The sequence below is a fragment of the Muntiacus reevesi genome, chromosome X (genome assembly GCF_963930625.1).
Source record: "Muntiacus reevesi chromosome X, mMunRee1.1, whole genome shotgun sequence".
NCBI lineage: Eukaryota > Metazoa > Chordata > Mammalia > Artiodactyla > Cervidae > Muntiacus > Muntiacus reevesi.
The window spans coordinates 56,825,625-56,839,987 of NC_089271.1; the positions used below are offsets into that span (position 1 = coordinate 56,825,625).

A 14,363-nucleotide genomic window follows, 5' to 3' on the forward strand; every position below is an offset into this window, starting at 1 on the left:
AACATGTGTTGTTAGCATATTAAATATGGGAGAAACTCAGATTACTCTAGGTCTTAAATAAGATTATAGTAAAACACGGAATTGAAAGTTAAATAGTATCTCTTTAGGTGGTTCTTTAAATTCAATGAGATTGTAAACAGATTCTAAAATGGCCAGGTAGTACTTCTAAGAGATAATAATCTAGACAGTCTAAAGAGAATATACTTCTATGCTTTAAAAAATACTATGATCAAAATGAAAAAAAAAAGCATACAAACTCATATTTTGCAGACCTCACAAGATATGTGCATAGTCCTCTTAGGATGGAACCCTGTTTTAAGAAGGGCTAGTTTAGCACACAAAAATTTTAGTAGATCTGTAGCCTATGAAAAAGACAGATGCCATAAGCAATTCAGAAATATTGAAGGAAAGCTAGGTTATAACCCAGATGTCTTGGGTGGCAACTCAGTGAATCCCACTACCCTTCGTGCTGGATCCACTGATAAGAAACATGTTTCATTGCTATACTCACTGAGCAAAGACACACCAGCCAAAAGAGGCACCTTAGTTATTTGAAAGTAGACTAATAAACAAGGTTTTTGGATGCATTTTTTCTTTATTGGCTAATATGAAATATCTCCAGAGCATCAGAAATAAAACATTCTGTCAGTAGCTACCACATACATAAGGCTCAAGATTCAACAAAATGTCTCCAAATAACCAATTTAGAATAATAAAAGTAATTGAAATTTACCCACATTCAATGTAAAACACTAGAGACCTTGGTAGTGAGGTGAGCAGAGTGTTACATGCATAAGAGATTATCTTCCCAGTACAGTAGGGGTTTGTGTTTCAGAGAGGGTACTACAGTGTTGACACTCTTACTGAGCCTGAGTCTGAGAACCTTGAAGGAGAAAGTTGTTCTCCTAGGCCCCTCTCTGTCAAAATTCAAATCGAGGTATACAGAGAAGAAAATACTGAACCAAAAAAGTAAACTCATACCCATCAAATACCTCCCCTCCCTTACAAACAAGAACACTTTTCTTTTGCTAGCTCAAATATAGACAACTCAATTATTATCTAGTCTTAGGGGCATGTTGAAAATGTTTCTGTCATGTGTCTTTTGTGCTTCCACTAACAAATATTACCCAAATAGAATAGACACATGAAAGCAAGGCATTCAAAGATACCTGTACTTTAAGAGAAATGCAATCTTTAAAAGCACTCCCCAGGAACAAAAACTTGAGTGTGACATTTGCCATGGCCAAGCAACAATTATGGAGAAGAACATGGCAACCCCCTCCAGTATTTTTGCCTGGAAAACCCCATGGACTGGACGGAGGAGCCTGGTGTGCTGTAGTCCATGGGGTCACAAGGAGTCAGACACAACTGAGTGACTTCACTATAAGCAGTAATTATAAAGAAGAAAAGTATCCTTCACCTCACCTCTACCCAAGACGTCTTAAAAAGCAAAGTAAAACATTTCCCTAGTTCAATTGCTAACTACAATTTTTAAAATTAACTTATTTAATTGGAGGATAATTACTTTACAATAGTGTGATGGTTTTTGCCATACATCAACATGAATCAGCCACAGGCATACATGTGCCCTCCTCATCCTGAACTCCTCTCCTAGAACCAAGGTGATTCTTGTTATGACTTTGGATGATCCCACAATGTTCATACCATGAGGACCTTGCTCCTGGTTGGCATACCCGTGTACTGAGGTAAGCTTGGCAACAAAGGCTGGTGTCTTAATTGCTACAGAAAAGGCCATTGCTAAGAAGTTATTATGGACTGTGTATTCTAGCCAGAAAGTTTCTGGTCTTGGGTGGAGCTTACAATGAGTTTTGTAGTGATTGTGCTTAAGGATATACCATTGGGAAATTTTGCTACATGGCTGCTGGCTTTTTTTCTGCAATGTTGCCCTCAGTGTCACTATGGTAACTGTACCATGTTAAAGCAACTGTTAAAGTGAAATTGTTAAGGGTAAACAGTGGAGAAAGTCCTGGTCTGGGGATCAAAAGACAGGTTAGACTGACCTCTAGTCTGCCAAGGGATATATCTAATATAAGCTGCTTTTTTCTTCTTCAAAAAGAATACTATAACACCCTATTCAGGGGATTGTGAGGATGAAATGAGACCAGAAATATATAAAAGAGCTTTGTAAATTATAGTCTAGAGCAGACACAGTGAAGATGGCTGGCTGTAATATTTTATCATTATATTATTGCTAATATAATTGTGACACAATCACTACCTTTCCCATAGATGCAGCGATATTAGTCTTGAACTATGGCAATGCAAATGGTGATTTTTGAATACCTAAGGCCTCCTCAAGCTGAATCATCTTCAATTTGGATACTGGTTCTTGCCCTGCCAGAAGCTCCAGACATGGCTAATTAGAGTCAGTGAGATAAGAATAAACTGTCCCAGAAAGAAAATAACAGAGAACTTAAAAGTCAAGACCTAAACCCTTGGCTCACACATATTTACCAATACCTGTGTTAGGTCAGGCTACTTGATACAGGCTTGCAATTCAATTACTTCTAATCCCCAGTGCAGTACATTGGGAACTTTTAATTTTTTCTTAGGTGCTTTTTAGCACCCTGACTAGTGGGTTGCCCTGGGAACCCTCAATCAGTGTTTGTAGATGAACTGTTCCCAATGATACATTTAATAAAACCTTGAAAGCAGAAGTCTGTTGTAGAGAGCATTCGTTTGCCAGTGCTAGGACCTATTGAAGTGCACACGCTGTTTAGTGTACTTAATTAACCACCAAGTAATTGTGGGACAAGAATTAGCTGTACAGGACTCAACAATAATAACAAAAACAGATAATACAGAAGAATACAACCTCCAAGTTACTTATTACATCATGGTCATGAGATATATCAGTTCAGTTCACTTGCTCAGTCATGTCCTACTCTTTGCGACCCCATGGACTGCAACACACCAGGCTTCCCTGTCTATTACAAACTCCCACAGCTTGCTCAAATTCATGTCCATTGAGTCGGTGATGTCATCCAATCATCTCATCCTCTGTCACTGTCATCCCCTTCTCCTCCCACCTTCAATCTTTCCCAGGATCAGGGTCTTTTTTAATGAGTCAGTTCTTCGCATCAGGTGGCCAAAGTATTGGAGCTTCAGCTTCAGCATCAGTCCTTCCAATGAATATTCAGGATTGATTTCCTTCAGAATTGAATGGTTTGATGTCCTTGCTGCCCAAGGGACTCTCAAGAGTCTTCTCCAATACCGAAGTTCAAAAGGATAAATTCTTTGGTGCTCAGCTTACTTTATGGTCCAACTCTCACATTCATACATAACTACTGGAAAAACCATAGCTTTGACTATAAGGACTTTGTTGGCAAAGTAGTATCTCTGCTTTTTAATATGCTGTCTAGGTTGGTCATAGTGTTTCTTCCAAGGAGCAAGCATCTCTTAATTTCATGGTGCAGCCACCATCTGCAGTGATTTTGGAGCTCAAGAAAATAAAGTCTGTCATTGTTTCCATTGTTTCCCCATCTATTTTCCATGAAGTGATGGAACCGGATGTCATGATCTTCATTTTTTGAATGTTGAGTTTTAAACCAGCTTTTTCACTCTCTTCTTTCACTTTCATCAAGAGGCTCTTCAGTTCCTCTTTGCTTTCTGCCATAAGGGTGGTGTCATCTGTATATCTGAGGTTATTGATATTTCTCCCATGAGATATATAGTTAGGAATTAAAGGAAAAGCATAATTCTGAAGGAATCAAACTGGAAGGAATGATGAGAAATATGAGATCCAACTGACATGTCAATAGAAAGAGACAGTAGGTCTTCTTTCCTCTCCCCACTCAGCTACCCTTAAGTATGTTGGGGGGGTATTTTTGGAGGTCTGCTAGGAGGTACTGTGGGGAAATCAGGCCCAAGAGGGAAGGTCACTTTGGCTCCTAAACTTTCTATAAGGTTCCAAGAAGCCAAATTCCCACCCTGCTCCCTGTTGGAGGCAGGGAGTTATAGGACTTCAAATAAAGGGTGAGGCCCAGGAGATTCACCGGGAAAATACTTGCCCCACCCTATGTTGCAACACAGAACTATCACTCTTAAAACATGCATAAGACGGTCTAGCTGACCCAGGGAGTGTGGTGAGTCTAAAGTGACTTAGAAGAAGGCAGGAGAAAACTTGTAGGCCATAGGAATTAAGAGCTATGCGGAGAGTAAAGCAAAAAAGAAAAGAAACCCTCTCTATCTTGGATGCGGATAAAGTCATGTGCTGTTTTTCAATGGAAGACTATGCTGCTGCCTCCACAACTTAGATTACAGAGCCAGGTGCTTTTTCTGGTGATGGAAATGAACTGCTTTACTCAATATCCAAAGTCTCTTCCCTAGGGTTCTTAATGATCTTTTAAAGGTTATTTAGGCAATGTCTAGTGGATAGAAATAACCAGTGCCCTCCAACACCTCTGTTTGTCCTGCCATGGTGGTAGTGGTTTAGTCGCTGAGTCATGTCTGACTCTTTGCGAACCCATGGACTGCATGGGATTTCCCAGGCAAGAATACTGGAGTGCATTGCCATTTCCTTCTCCAAGGTATCTTCCTGACCCAGGGATCAACCCTGGGTCTCCTGAATTTTAGGTGAACTCAGGGAAGCTGAGCCACCAGGGAAGCCCTTCTGCCAGAGTCAAGAGCAGTTTCTGCTTTACTTGACCTTCCCTGGGCTCCATTCTCAGTCATGAAATCCATACTTTGGTCTGGGGATGGGAATATGGAGCAGGCTGCCTTTCCCAAATATGAATTGCTTTGAGTAAGTTACTACTCCTGTCTTGAACTCAGGTTCCTCATCTTTAAAACAGGTATAATGTATGAAGGAACTTTTTTACAATATAAAGCACTAAAGCATTATAATTGACAGATTTTTTCAAATATCTGCAATCTATCTGAGAGAGGCTTTTAAAGATGGGATATTTGCCCTCTCCCACCTTGAAATAAAGTTGAAGACTCAAGCCACTGCTAAAACTAAGATCAGAGACTCTTAAATTGAACACAGGAGGGTAGGAAGGACAAGTAGAGTGTACACTCCTACTGGTTTCAACCTTTTCTCTTACCCCCCAGGGGAAAATGAGGTAAGATAGACAGATGAAGTCCTGTCTGACATTACAGCTATTCTCACTTTTCAATCTCTTGAGAGAGAGTGCTGATGGAAAGTCTCTTACTTTACCACTGGCAGAGAATATACATCCAGGCTGGATATAGGGTAGGAGTAGGGGAGCTGATGGGAGGCAGAGTGTATAGGCCTGGTATTGTGGGGAAAGGTATTACATTAATACATTCAGGCATAAGGGCCTTATTTGGCCCCCCACCCATTTTCCTTCCCCAAAGAGTTGTTTTCTGGAACAGATATGCCAGAAAACCTGCTATTCCAAACACTTCTAGAAAATGAAAATTTCAAGACACTGGAGAGGCCCCTAGCTTTAATAATTATGCTATACATCACTGAGTAACTTAAGGTCAGTCACCTTTCATCTCTGAGCCTCAGCTTCATCATAGGCAAACTGGGGATGGTGATCCTGGCCTTCAGTTCAGTTCAGTCACTCAGTCGTGCCTGACTCTTCGCGACCCCGTGAACCACAGCATGCCAGGCCTCTCTGTCCATCACCAACTCCCAGAGTTTACTCAAACTCATGTCCATTGAGTCGGTGATGCCATCCAACCATCTCATCCTCCATCATCTCCTTCTCCTCTTGCCCTCAATCTTTCCCAGCATCAGGGTCTTTTCAAATGAGTCAACTCTTCACATCAGGTGACCAAAGTATTGGAGTCTCAGCTTCAACATCAGTCCTTCCAATGAACACCCAGGACTGATCTCCTTTAGGCTGGACTGGTTAGATCTCCTTGCAGTCCAAGGGACTCTCAAGAGTCTTTTCTAACAACACAGTTCAAAAGCGGCAATCCTTTGGCACTCAGCTTTCTTTATAGTTCAACTCTCACATCCATACATGACTACTGAAAAAACCATAGCCTTGACTAGATGAACCTTTGTTGACAAAGTAATATCTCTGCTTTTTAATATACTGTCTAGGTTGGTCATAACTTTCCTTCCAAGGAGTAAGCATCTTTTAATTTCATGTCTGCAATCACCATCTGCAGTGATTTTGGAGCCCCCCAAAATAAAGTCAGCTACTGTTTCCTGGCCTTGGGTCTGTATAAAGATCCAAAGAGATGATTGCTCTGAATGTAAACTGCAAAGTTTAGTGCATATATGTAGTAAATTCTAGCATTCACATTCTAATATGATTATGTCTAGTCTTGGTTTTTGCAAGTTAAATCACCTCCAACATTCTGGACTATGCTGATGGTCAGTCACCAAGTCATGTCCAACTCTTCACGACTCCATGGACTACAGCACGCCAGGCTTCCCTGTCCCTCATCATCTCCTGGAGTTTGCTCAAGTTCATGTCCATTGCATCAGTGACACCATCCAACTATCCCATCCTCTGTCACCCTCTTCTCCTTCAATCTTTCCCAGCTTCAGGGTCTTTTCTAATGAGTCAGCTCTTTGCATTAACTAGTCAAAGTATTGGAGTGTCAGCTTCAGCATCGGTCCTTCCAATGAGTATTCAGGGTTGATTTGCCTTAAGACTGACTGGTTTGATTTCCTTGCAGTACAAGGGACTCTCAAGAGTCTTCCCTAGCACCACAGTTTCAAAGCATCAATTCTTCAGTGCTCTGCCTTCTTTATGATCCAGCTCTCACAACCATACATAACTACTGGAAAGACCATAGCCTTGACTCTATGGACCTTTGTCAGTAAAGTGAAGTCTTTGCTTTTTAACCTACTGTCTAGGCTTGCCATAGCTTTCCTGCCAAGAAGCAATCATCTTCTAATTTCATGGCTGTAGTCACCATCCACAGTGGTTTTAGAGCCCAAGAAGAGGAAATCTGTCACTGATTCCACCTTTTGCCCTTCTATTTGCCATGAAGTGATGGAACTGGATGCCATGATCTTAGTTTTTTTTTATACTGAATTTTAAGCTTTTTCGCTGTCTTCCTTCACCTTCATCAGGAGGTTCTTTAGTTCCTCTTCACTTTCTGGCATCAGAGTGGTATCATCCACATATCTGAGGTTGTTGATATTTCTCCCAGAGATCTTGACTCCAGCTTATAACTCATCCAGCCTCAAAGTTTGCATGATGGGCTCCGTGTATAATTTAAATAAACAGGGTGACAATAAACAGCCTTGTTGTTCTCCTTTCTTGTAATTCTGTGACCCTGAACCAGTCAGCTGTTCCATGTTGTTGTCGTCCAGTCACTCAGTCATGCCCGACTCTTTGTGACCCCATGGACTGCAGCACACCAGGTTTCCCTGTCCTCACCATCTCCCAGAGCTTGCTCAAACTCATATCCATTGAGTCAGTGATGCCATCCAAAAATCTCATCCTCTGTTGTACCCTTCTCCTCCTGCCTTCAATCTTTCCCAGGATCAGGGTCTTTTCCAATGAGTCAGCTCTTTGCATTAGGTGGCCAAAGTATTGGAGCTTCAGCTTCAGCATCAGTCCTTCCAATGAATATTCAGTATTGATTTCCTTTAGTATTGATTGGTTTGATCTCCTTGCTGTCCAAGGGATTATCAAGAGTCTTTCCCAACACCACAGTGCAGAAGCATTGTCTTTGGCGCTCAGATTTCTTTATGGTCCAACTCTCACATCCATACATGACTACAGGAAAAACAATAGCTTTGACTAGATGGACATTTGTTGGCAAACTAATGTCTCTGCTTTTTAATATGCTGTCTAGGTTGGTCATAGCTTTTCTTCCAAGGTGCAAGCATCTTTTAATATCATGACTACAGCCATCGTCTGCAAGGATTTTGGAGCCCTAGAAAATAAAGTCTGTCACTGTTTTCATTGTTTCCCCATCTATTTGCCATGAAGTGATGGGGCCAGATGCCATGATCTTTGTTTTTTAATATTTTTTTTTGATCTTTGTTTTTTGAATGTTGAGTTTTAAGCTAGCTTTTTCACTCTCCTTTTGCCTTCATCAAGAGACTCTTTAGTTTCTCTTTGCTTTCTGCCATAAGGGTGGTGTTAAAGTGCCAGTAAATTTGGTAAACCCAGCAGTGGACACAGGACTGGAAAATGTGTTTTTCATTTCAATCCCCAAAAAAGGACAGTGCCAAAGAATGTTCAAACTACTGCACAATGGCACTCATTTCACATGCTAGCAAAGTAATACTCAAAATTCTCTATGCTGGGCTTCAACAGTATGTGAACCAAGAACTCCCAGATGTTCAAGGTGGATTTAGAAAAGGCAGAAGAACCATATATCACATTGCCAACATCTGTTAGATCATAGAAAAAGCAAGAGGATTCCAGAAAAACATCTACTCATGCTTCATTGACTACTCCAAAGACTTTGTCTGTGTGAATAACAGGAAACTGTGGGAAATTCTTAAAGAGATGGGAATACCAGACCACATTACTTGCCTCCTGAGAAATTTGTAGGCAGGTCAAGAAGCAACAGTTAGAACTGGACATGGAAAAATGGACTGGCTCCATATTGGGAAAGGAGTACGACAAGTCTGTATATTGTCACTCTGCTTATTTAACTTATATGCAGAGTACGTCATGAGAAACGCCAGGCTGGATGAAGCACTAACTGGAATCAAGATTGCTGGGAAAAATATCAGTAATCTCAGATATGCAGATGACACCACCCTTATGGTAGTTGTTCCATATAAGGTTCTAACTGTTGCTTCTTAACTAGCATATAGGTTTCTCAGAGACAGGTAAGATCTCTCTAAGAGCTTTCCACAGTTTGTTATGATCCACACAGTCGTCAAAGGCTTTAGTATAGTAGATGAAACAGAGGCATATGTTTTTCTGGAATTCCCTTGCTTTCTCTATGATCCAGTGAATGTTGGCAATTTGGTCTCTGGTTCCTCTGCCTTTTCTAAACTCAGCTTGGACATCTGGAATTTCTCAGTTAACATAATGCTGAAGCCTAGCATGCAGGATTTTGAGCATAACCTTACTAGCATGGGAGATGAGTGCAACTGTCTGGTGGTTTTAATGTTCTTTTGTACTGCCCATCTTGGGAATTTGAATGAGGATTGACCTTTTCCAGTCCTGTGGCCACTGTTGGGTTTTCCAAATTTGCTGACATATTGAGTGAATCACTTTGATAGCATCATCTTTTAGGAATTTAAATAGTTCTGCTGGAATTCCAACACCTCCACTAGCTTTATTGACAGCAGTGCTTCCTAGGGCCCACTTAACTTCATACTCCATACTCCATACTTCATACTGGCTCTGGGTGAGTGACCACACCATCATGGTTATCCAGATCACTAAGATCTATTTTCTATAGCTCTTTTCTGGGTATGCTGGACTATATAGGCTGCTATTAATACAAAGCAAATAAAATAATTGCTCTATTCATCTGGTCAATTTTTATTTCAAAATGTGATCTATGTAAGGGAGTAGATGTCAGTCTAATTATCCTATTATGGACATAAGGGAGACTTAAAATCAGTACATGGTGCCTACACATGAGCCTCGAAGTTCCAATCTACCGTGTAGCATCAGCCATGGAGGGAGAAGTTCTACTTTATTCTAAGAACTGTGTGAAACTGGTCATGATGGCTTAGCAATTGATTGGTTTTTCTCTAAACTAAGAGCACCAATGTTTCCTGAGAGGCCCTGGAGCAGGCTTTAACAAAAACCTAAGGTCTTAAGTGTCCCCCTAGAGCTCAGCAACTTCACAATCACTCTAAAAATGCTCTGAGCTCTGAGTTTGGCCCTGGGGATGTAGAGACTCAACCTTGGGCTTAAGAAGATCAGGCACCATGAAAGGACAAAAGAGGCAAGAAAAGAAGATAAATAAGATAAAAGGAACTTTAGGAAGTACCATTTTAAAGGTCAAAAAGAAGCTGAGTTGGATCCCCACTAAAGAAGGTAAGAAACCTGTAAGGGGAAAGGGGGCAAACGGATTAGCTCTGTGATTGTCACAGCCAGAGTAGTCTAAGAGATGTATGGGGAATTGAGGTTTCACGCCTATCCTAACATGTGTGTAGGGTTGTGTGTGTGTGTGTGTGTGTGTGTGTACTGGGGAGGAGAACAGTGCAGAGTAGCTGAATAGGAAAAGTTTGATTTTGTCCCTAAAGTACAAGGTGTATCAATAGGATACTGAGAGGCTCCTCCTTTAGGTTTACCTGACCAAAAAGGCAGGCAGTAAAACTCTACCCTATTCACTGCCATCTTTTCCCCTCTTGTCTATAATCAAGCTGAGCTAGGAACATGTCTGGTAGTCCCACGACTGGGTAATCTGGCTTTCTAGGCTAGCTAGGATAGGAAAGCAAGAAGTGCTGCTGGTTAGTCTTGGGAAAATGATGAAGCATCAATCCTTTGGTAGGATGAGATAGGATGTGCTCTGTCTGTAGAGTACAGGTTGTTGTAGATATCATATCTTATGCCCCTGCTGCTGTTGTGGTTTAAGAACAAGTCAGGAGAGTCCAGAGAGAATGATTGGGCTGCCATGAGCCCAAGAGACCTAGGGAGGGAGTAGAGCAGGTTAGAAACCAATGGGGCAATCTCATTATCTGCTTCTTCTCTCCATCCCTCAAAAAATGGTTTAGGTCAGTGGTTAGGGTACAATAGCAGAAAAATGTCACCTGTTTGAGGTGATAACTTGACAATTCTATCTTACTCTACATTGGTAAGACAATTTCACATGAAACTGGATTCAGTTTTAAGTACCCCATACTTTAAATGAACCAAAATGGTACTTTCCAGACAGGAGATGCACTCTTTAGACTTCTTCAGGGCTATCTCATGACACAGGAAGCAGATGAGGTCTGTGTGGCCCAAGGAGCAGAGCAGGACCCAGGGTTGGTTACTATAGAGAGAAAGAAAGTTTTTCTTTACATCGAGCTCAAATCCATCAGTCATAGCAACAATACCCATTGATGAGTAGAACTTTCTGACATTGTAAGTATGTGAGCAAGGATGACACCAACACTTCGCGGGGATATTATAAAAGGGACTTAAGCATGGATTGAAAGGACTTGGAAGGGAGGTTGGACTATATGACCCTGAAGGTATCTAGACTGACCTTAGTAGCAGTCTTGGCTTCCACCTACATATTGTTTACATTTTCTTAGGTAAGATAAAGGGAGGGGTAGTCAATGGGGAGCCTGGACACTATCATAGCTTAGGAGAAATATTGAAATGGGTGGTGAAAGTAGTTGGTTAGTTGAAAAACAAGAGTCCACTCTCATGCTTCATACTGTCCCTTGTTACTTTCTTAAGCTTTTGAGAAAGTAACTTTGGCCATGGAACAGTCACATTGATTGAATTGGACAAGCTCTGGATTGGAGCTTCAAAACCTGGGTTCTAGCTCAGTTCTGCCACTGAAATGCTCTGTGACTTTGAGCAAATCTTTTCTCCTTTCTGTATCTCAGGTCTTGCCTCTATAAAATGAGGCTAACAAACCTTGAACTGCTTACCACAATGGGATGTTATGAAGACCAGATGACTGTAGTGTATATGTAGGGATATATAAATTGTGACTGGGATCAAGGAAGGGAAAGAAAAACTAACATGGTTTAAATACCTCTAATGAATTAGACACTGTAAAAGGCACTTGCACATGCCATTTCTCACTCACCTCTCACACTATAAGGTGAATAGTATTTCTTATTTTTCACAGATTAAGGACCTGAGGCTCAGAGAAGTGAAGGAATTTATACAAGGTTCACACAGCTATTAAGGAATGGAGGTAGATTTGAAATATAGGACTGCCAGATACTGAGATTTGTATAATTTCCCATTGCACCTTGCTGCTTGAACACATGATGGGAGATAACTGAATATAACTATTAGACAGTGGGGCCCCAAGAAAGCTTTCAAAAGGCCAGGATATAGAAATTGTTATTATGTCAACCTGGCTAGTTACTTGGCAACTATAGGCCCAGATCTGATGTATGACTGACTGGCTCAAAATGATTAACATTACCATTGTCCCTCTATCCACCAGTGTTCCTAGTTTGCTGTTCCTCTACCCCTAGCCATACTGAACTCCAGGGGATAATTTCTCTGGAGATGGTCACCAGTTTCTGGTCTTTCTGTCTTACCTTTCTAGCTCACCTCAGTAGAGTTAAGGGCTGAGGACTTCAAAGAGCACAGTGAGCTCCGGCCTGTCTCCAGAGCTTTCAGCTGCATTTCCTGTTAATGTCTCAGCTCCAGTATAGGAAGCAGAACTGGAAAACTTTCGCAGGTCCAGCTCTGTGCATTCAATGGGAGTGTGGACCCAGTGGGAGTGGCTCTCTGAGGCGCAGGAGGCCAAAGTAAAAGATTCTTGTACGGGGAAGCCATGAGTTGAGCTGCTGTTGTCATCTAGGATGGAATTAAGTGGCTGGGTCTCAAATATGCTTTCACTCAGTGGGGACTCAGGGCTGGTCTTCTGGCCAGGTGGTATGGGGAAGAGAGATTCCTCCTCTGCTGTCTCACCAGCCTCATACTGAAGCGAACTTCCTGAAATTTGAAACAGAAAGCCACTGGGTCAGAGGAAGCCAAAAGTAGGGGCTCTTCTCAGTGGAGCAGCTGGTCCTGAGCACAAAATTGGGAAATATCTGGGAACTAGTGCACTCCTTCCCATCCCTGGGAATCAGAGCACACAGCACCAGGCTGAGATGACAAAGTTGAGAAACACATTTACATTGGGGTATCAGATTGAGGCTACCTGGTGGTGGATCAGGGAAAAAGAATCAATTTCTCCAGAGAAAGAGAATCCTTTGTGGGAAGCAGCAGTTTAACAATCTCCACTCTAGATCTGGCAATGAGATTTATTTCCTGGTGCTATTCCTGTGTATATGTTGTGTTATATGGCAAAAGGCACTTTGCAGGTGGAATTAAGATTATGGACCTTAAGCAGGTAGATTATTCTGGATTACCCAAGTGGGACCAATGTAATCACATGTGTCCCTATAAAGGGAATACGGAGTAAGAAGAGTCAGAGAGAGTATCAGATACGTGAGATGAAAAGCTTTTGACCACCATTGTTAGTTTTGAAAATGGGAAGGGGTCATAAACCAAAGAGCAGGTGGTATATAGAAACTGGGACTGGCCCTCAGCAAGGAAATGGAACCTCAGCCCTATAACTGCAAGGAACTGAATTCTTCTATCTGAATGATTCAGGAAGTATTCAGGAAGTAAGCTTCAGATTATCTTCTGAAGCCTCCAGAAAGGGATAAAGCCTTGGCAACACCTTGATTTCAGCCTCGTTAGACTCTAAGTGAAGATCCAGCCAAGCTTACAAAGCTTCTGATCTATGGAAAGGGTAAGATAATAAATGAGTATTATTTTAAGCTATTAACTTTGTAGTAATTTATTATAGAAGTTATGACAATTAATATGTCTTTCATGCATAAATCTGATTCAACATCAGGTTACAAACTAAGAGCCTATGGGATGTGTATTTGTTTGATCCCTGCACTGTGGCATTGGTTGCTTTTAATTACAAGTCATTGTTAGAACTTAACACTTTTTCATATAAATATTTAGATTCTTGACTTCTCTTGAAAATTCAGAAGGTTTTGAAACATTGAATGTTCCTACATGGTAGTAAAGAGCTAAAGTTGGGTAGTAGATTCCCTTTAGACAGGGGATAAACTATTCAATTTGTCACAATTCCTACTCCTCTCTATTGTACCTTATATTGGATCCAATTCACATATTAATCTCACCCATACAAGCCCAGTATGCATATAAGTCAGTGACTTCTGATAAACACCTTCCCCAAATGAGAAAATATCTTACCCTTTTCCCCCTATGGAGACCATGAGGGAGCTACCTGCCCTCATATCCTCAGAGAAGGGTACTGCATTATTATTTTGAAGACAGAGGAGGCGCTGAGAAAGGTTACCCATTTCTCCTCTCCTAAGGCAGGGGGAGGGAAACAGGAAGCTCTCAAATGTTGCTTCATCTTCTTCCTTTTGGGCCCTGGAGCCAAAATGTTTCATTGCCCATGCCCAGAAATGGGTCAACTGCTCTTATCTGAGAAACTGGCCTCCAAAGTCAGAGACAAGATGGTTCACCCTGAGCCACAATGTTCTGGGAGACATCAGAGAGTAGAAGTGAGAGAACCAGAGTTTTGGAAGGGTCATAAAGGGATAAGAAGGAAATGGCAACCCACTCCAGTATTCTTTCTTGGAGAATCCCATGGACAGAGGAACCTGGCAGGCTACAGTCCATGGGATCGCACAAGTTGGACATGACTTAATGACTAAACCACAAAGGGATAATAGTGTTCCCCTTGTGCCCTACATCTCTTGAAATTTTAGATTTATCTCCACTTAAGTGGTAGAGTCAAACGTATCTGCTAGGCTTTTTGAAAATCATATAGCA

General features: G+C 41.4%; 1 protein-coding gene across 2 annotated transcripts in view; it reads right to left on the bottom strand.

Moving 5' to 3' along the window:
* Positions 1–640: 640 nt before the first annotated feature.
* EDA2R (ectodysplasin A2 receptor) overlaps positions 641–14,363 on the bottom strand; it is a 112,594-nt gene continuing 98,871 nt past the window's right edge. Inside the window, exons 6-7 of one of the 2 annotated variants that reach the window (XM_065915679.1) lie at positions 12,105–12,491; positions 641–10,854 (exon numbers count right to left, since the gene is read on the bottom strand). In XM_065915679.1, the coding sequence (XP_065771751.1) occupies positions 12,115–12,491 (377 nt within the window). In that variant the 3' untranslated portion in view covers positions 641–10,854; positions 12,105–12,114. Of the gene's footprint in view, positions 10,855–12,091; positions 12,492–14,363 lie in introns of both variants that reach the window. The other variant, XM_065915678.1, reaches the window with a different exon arrangement.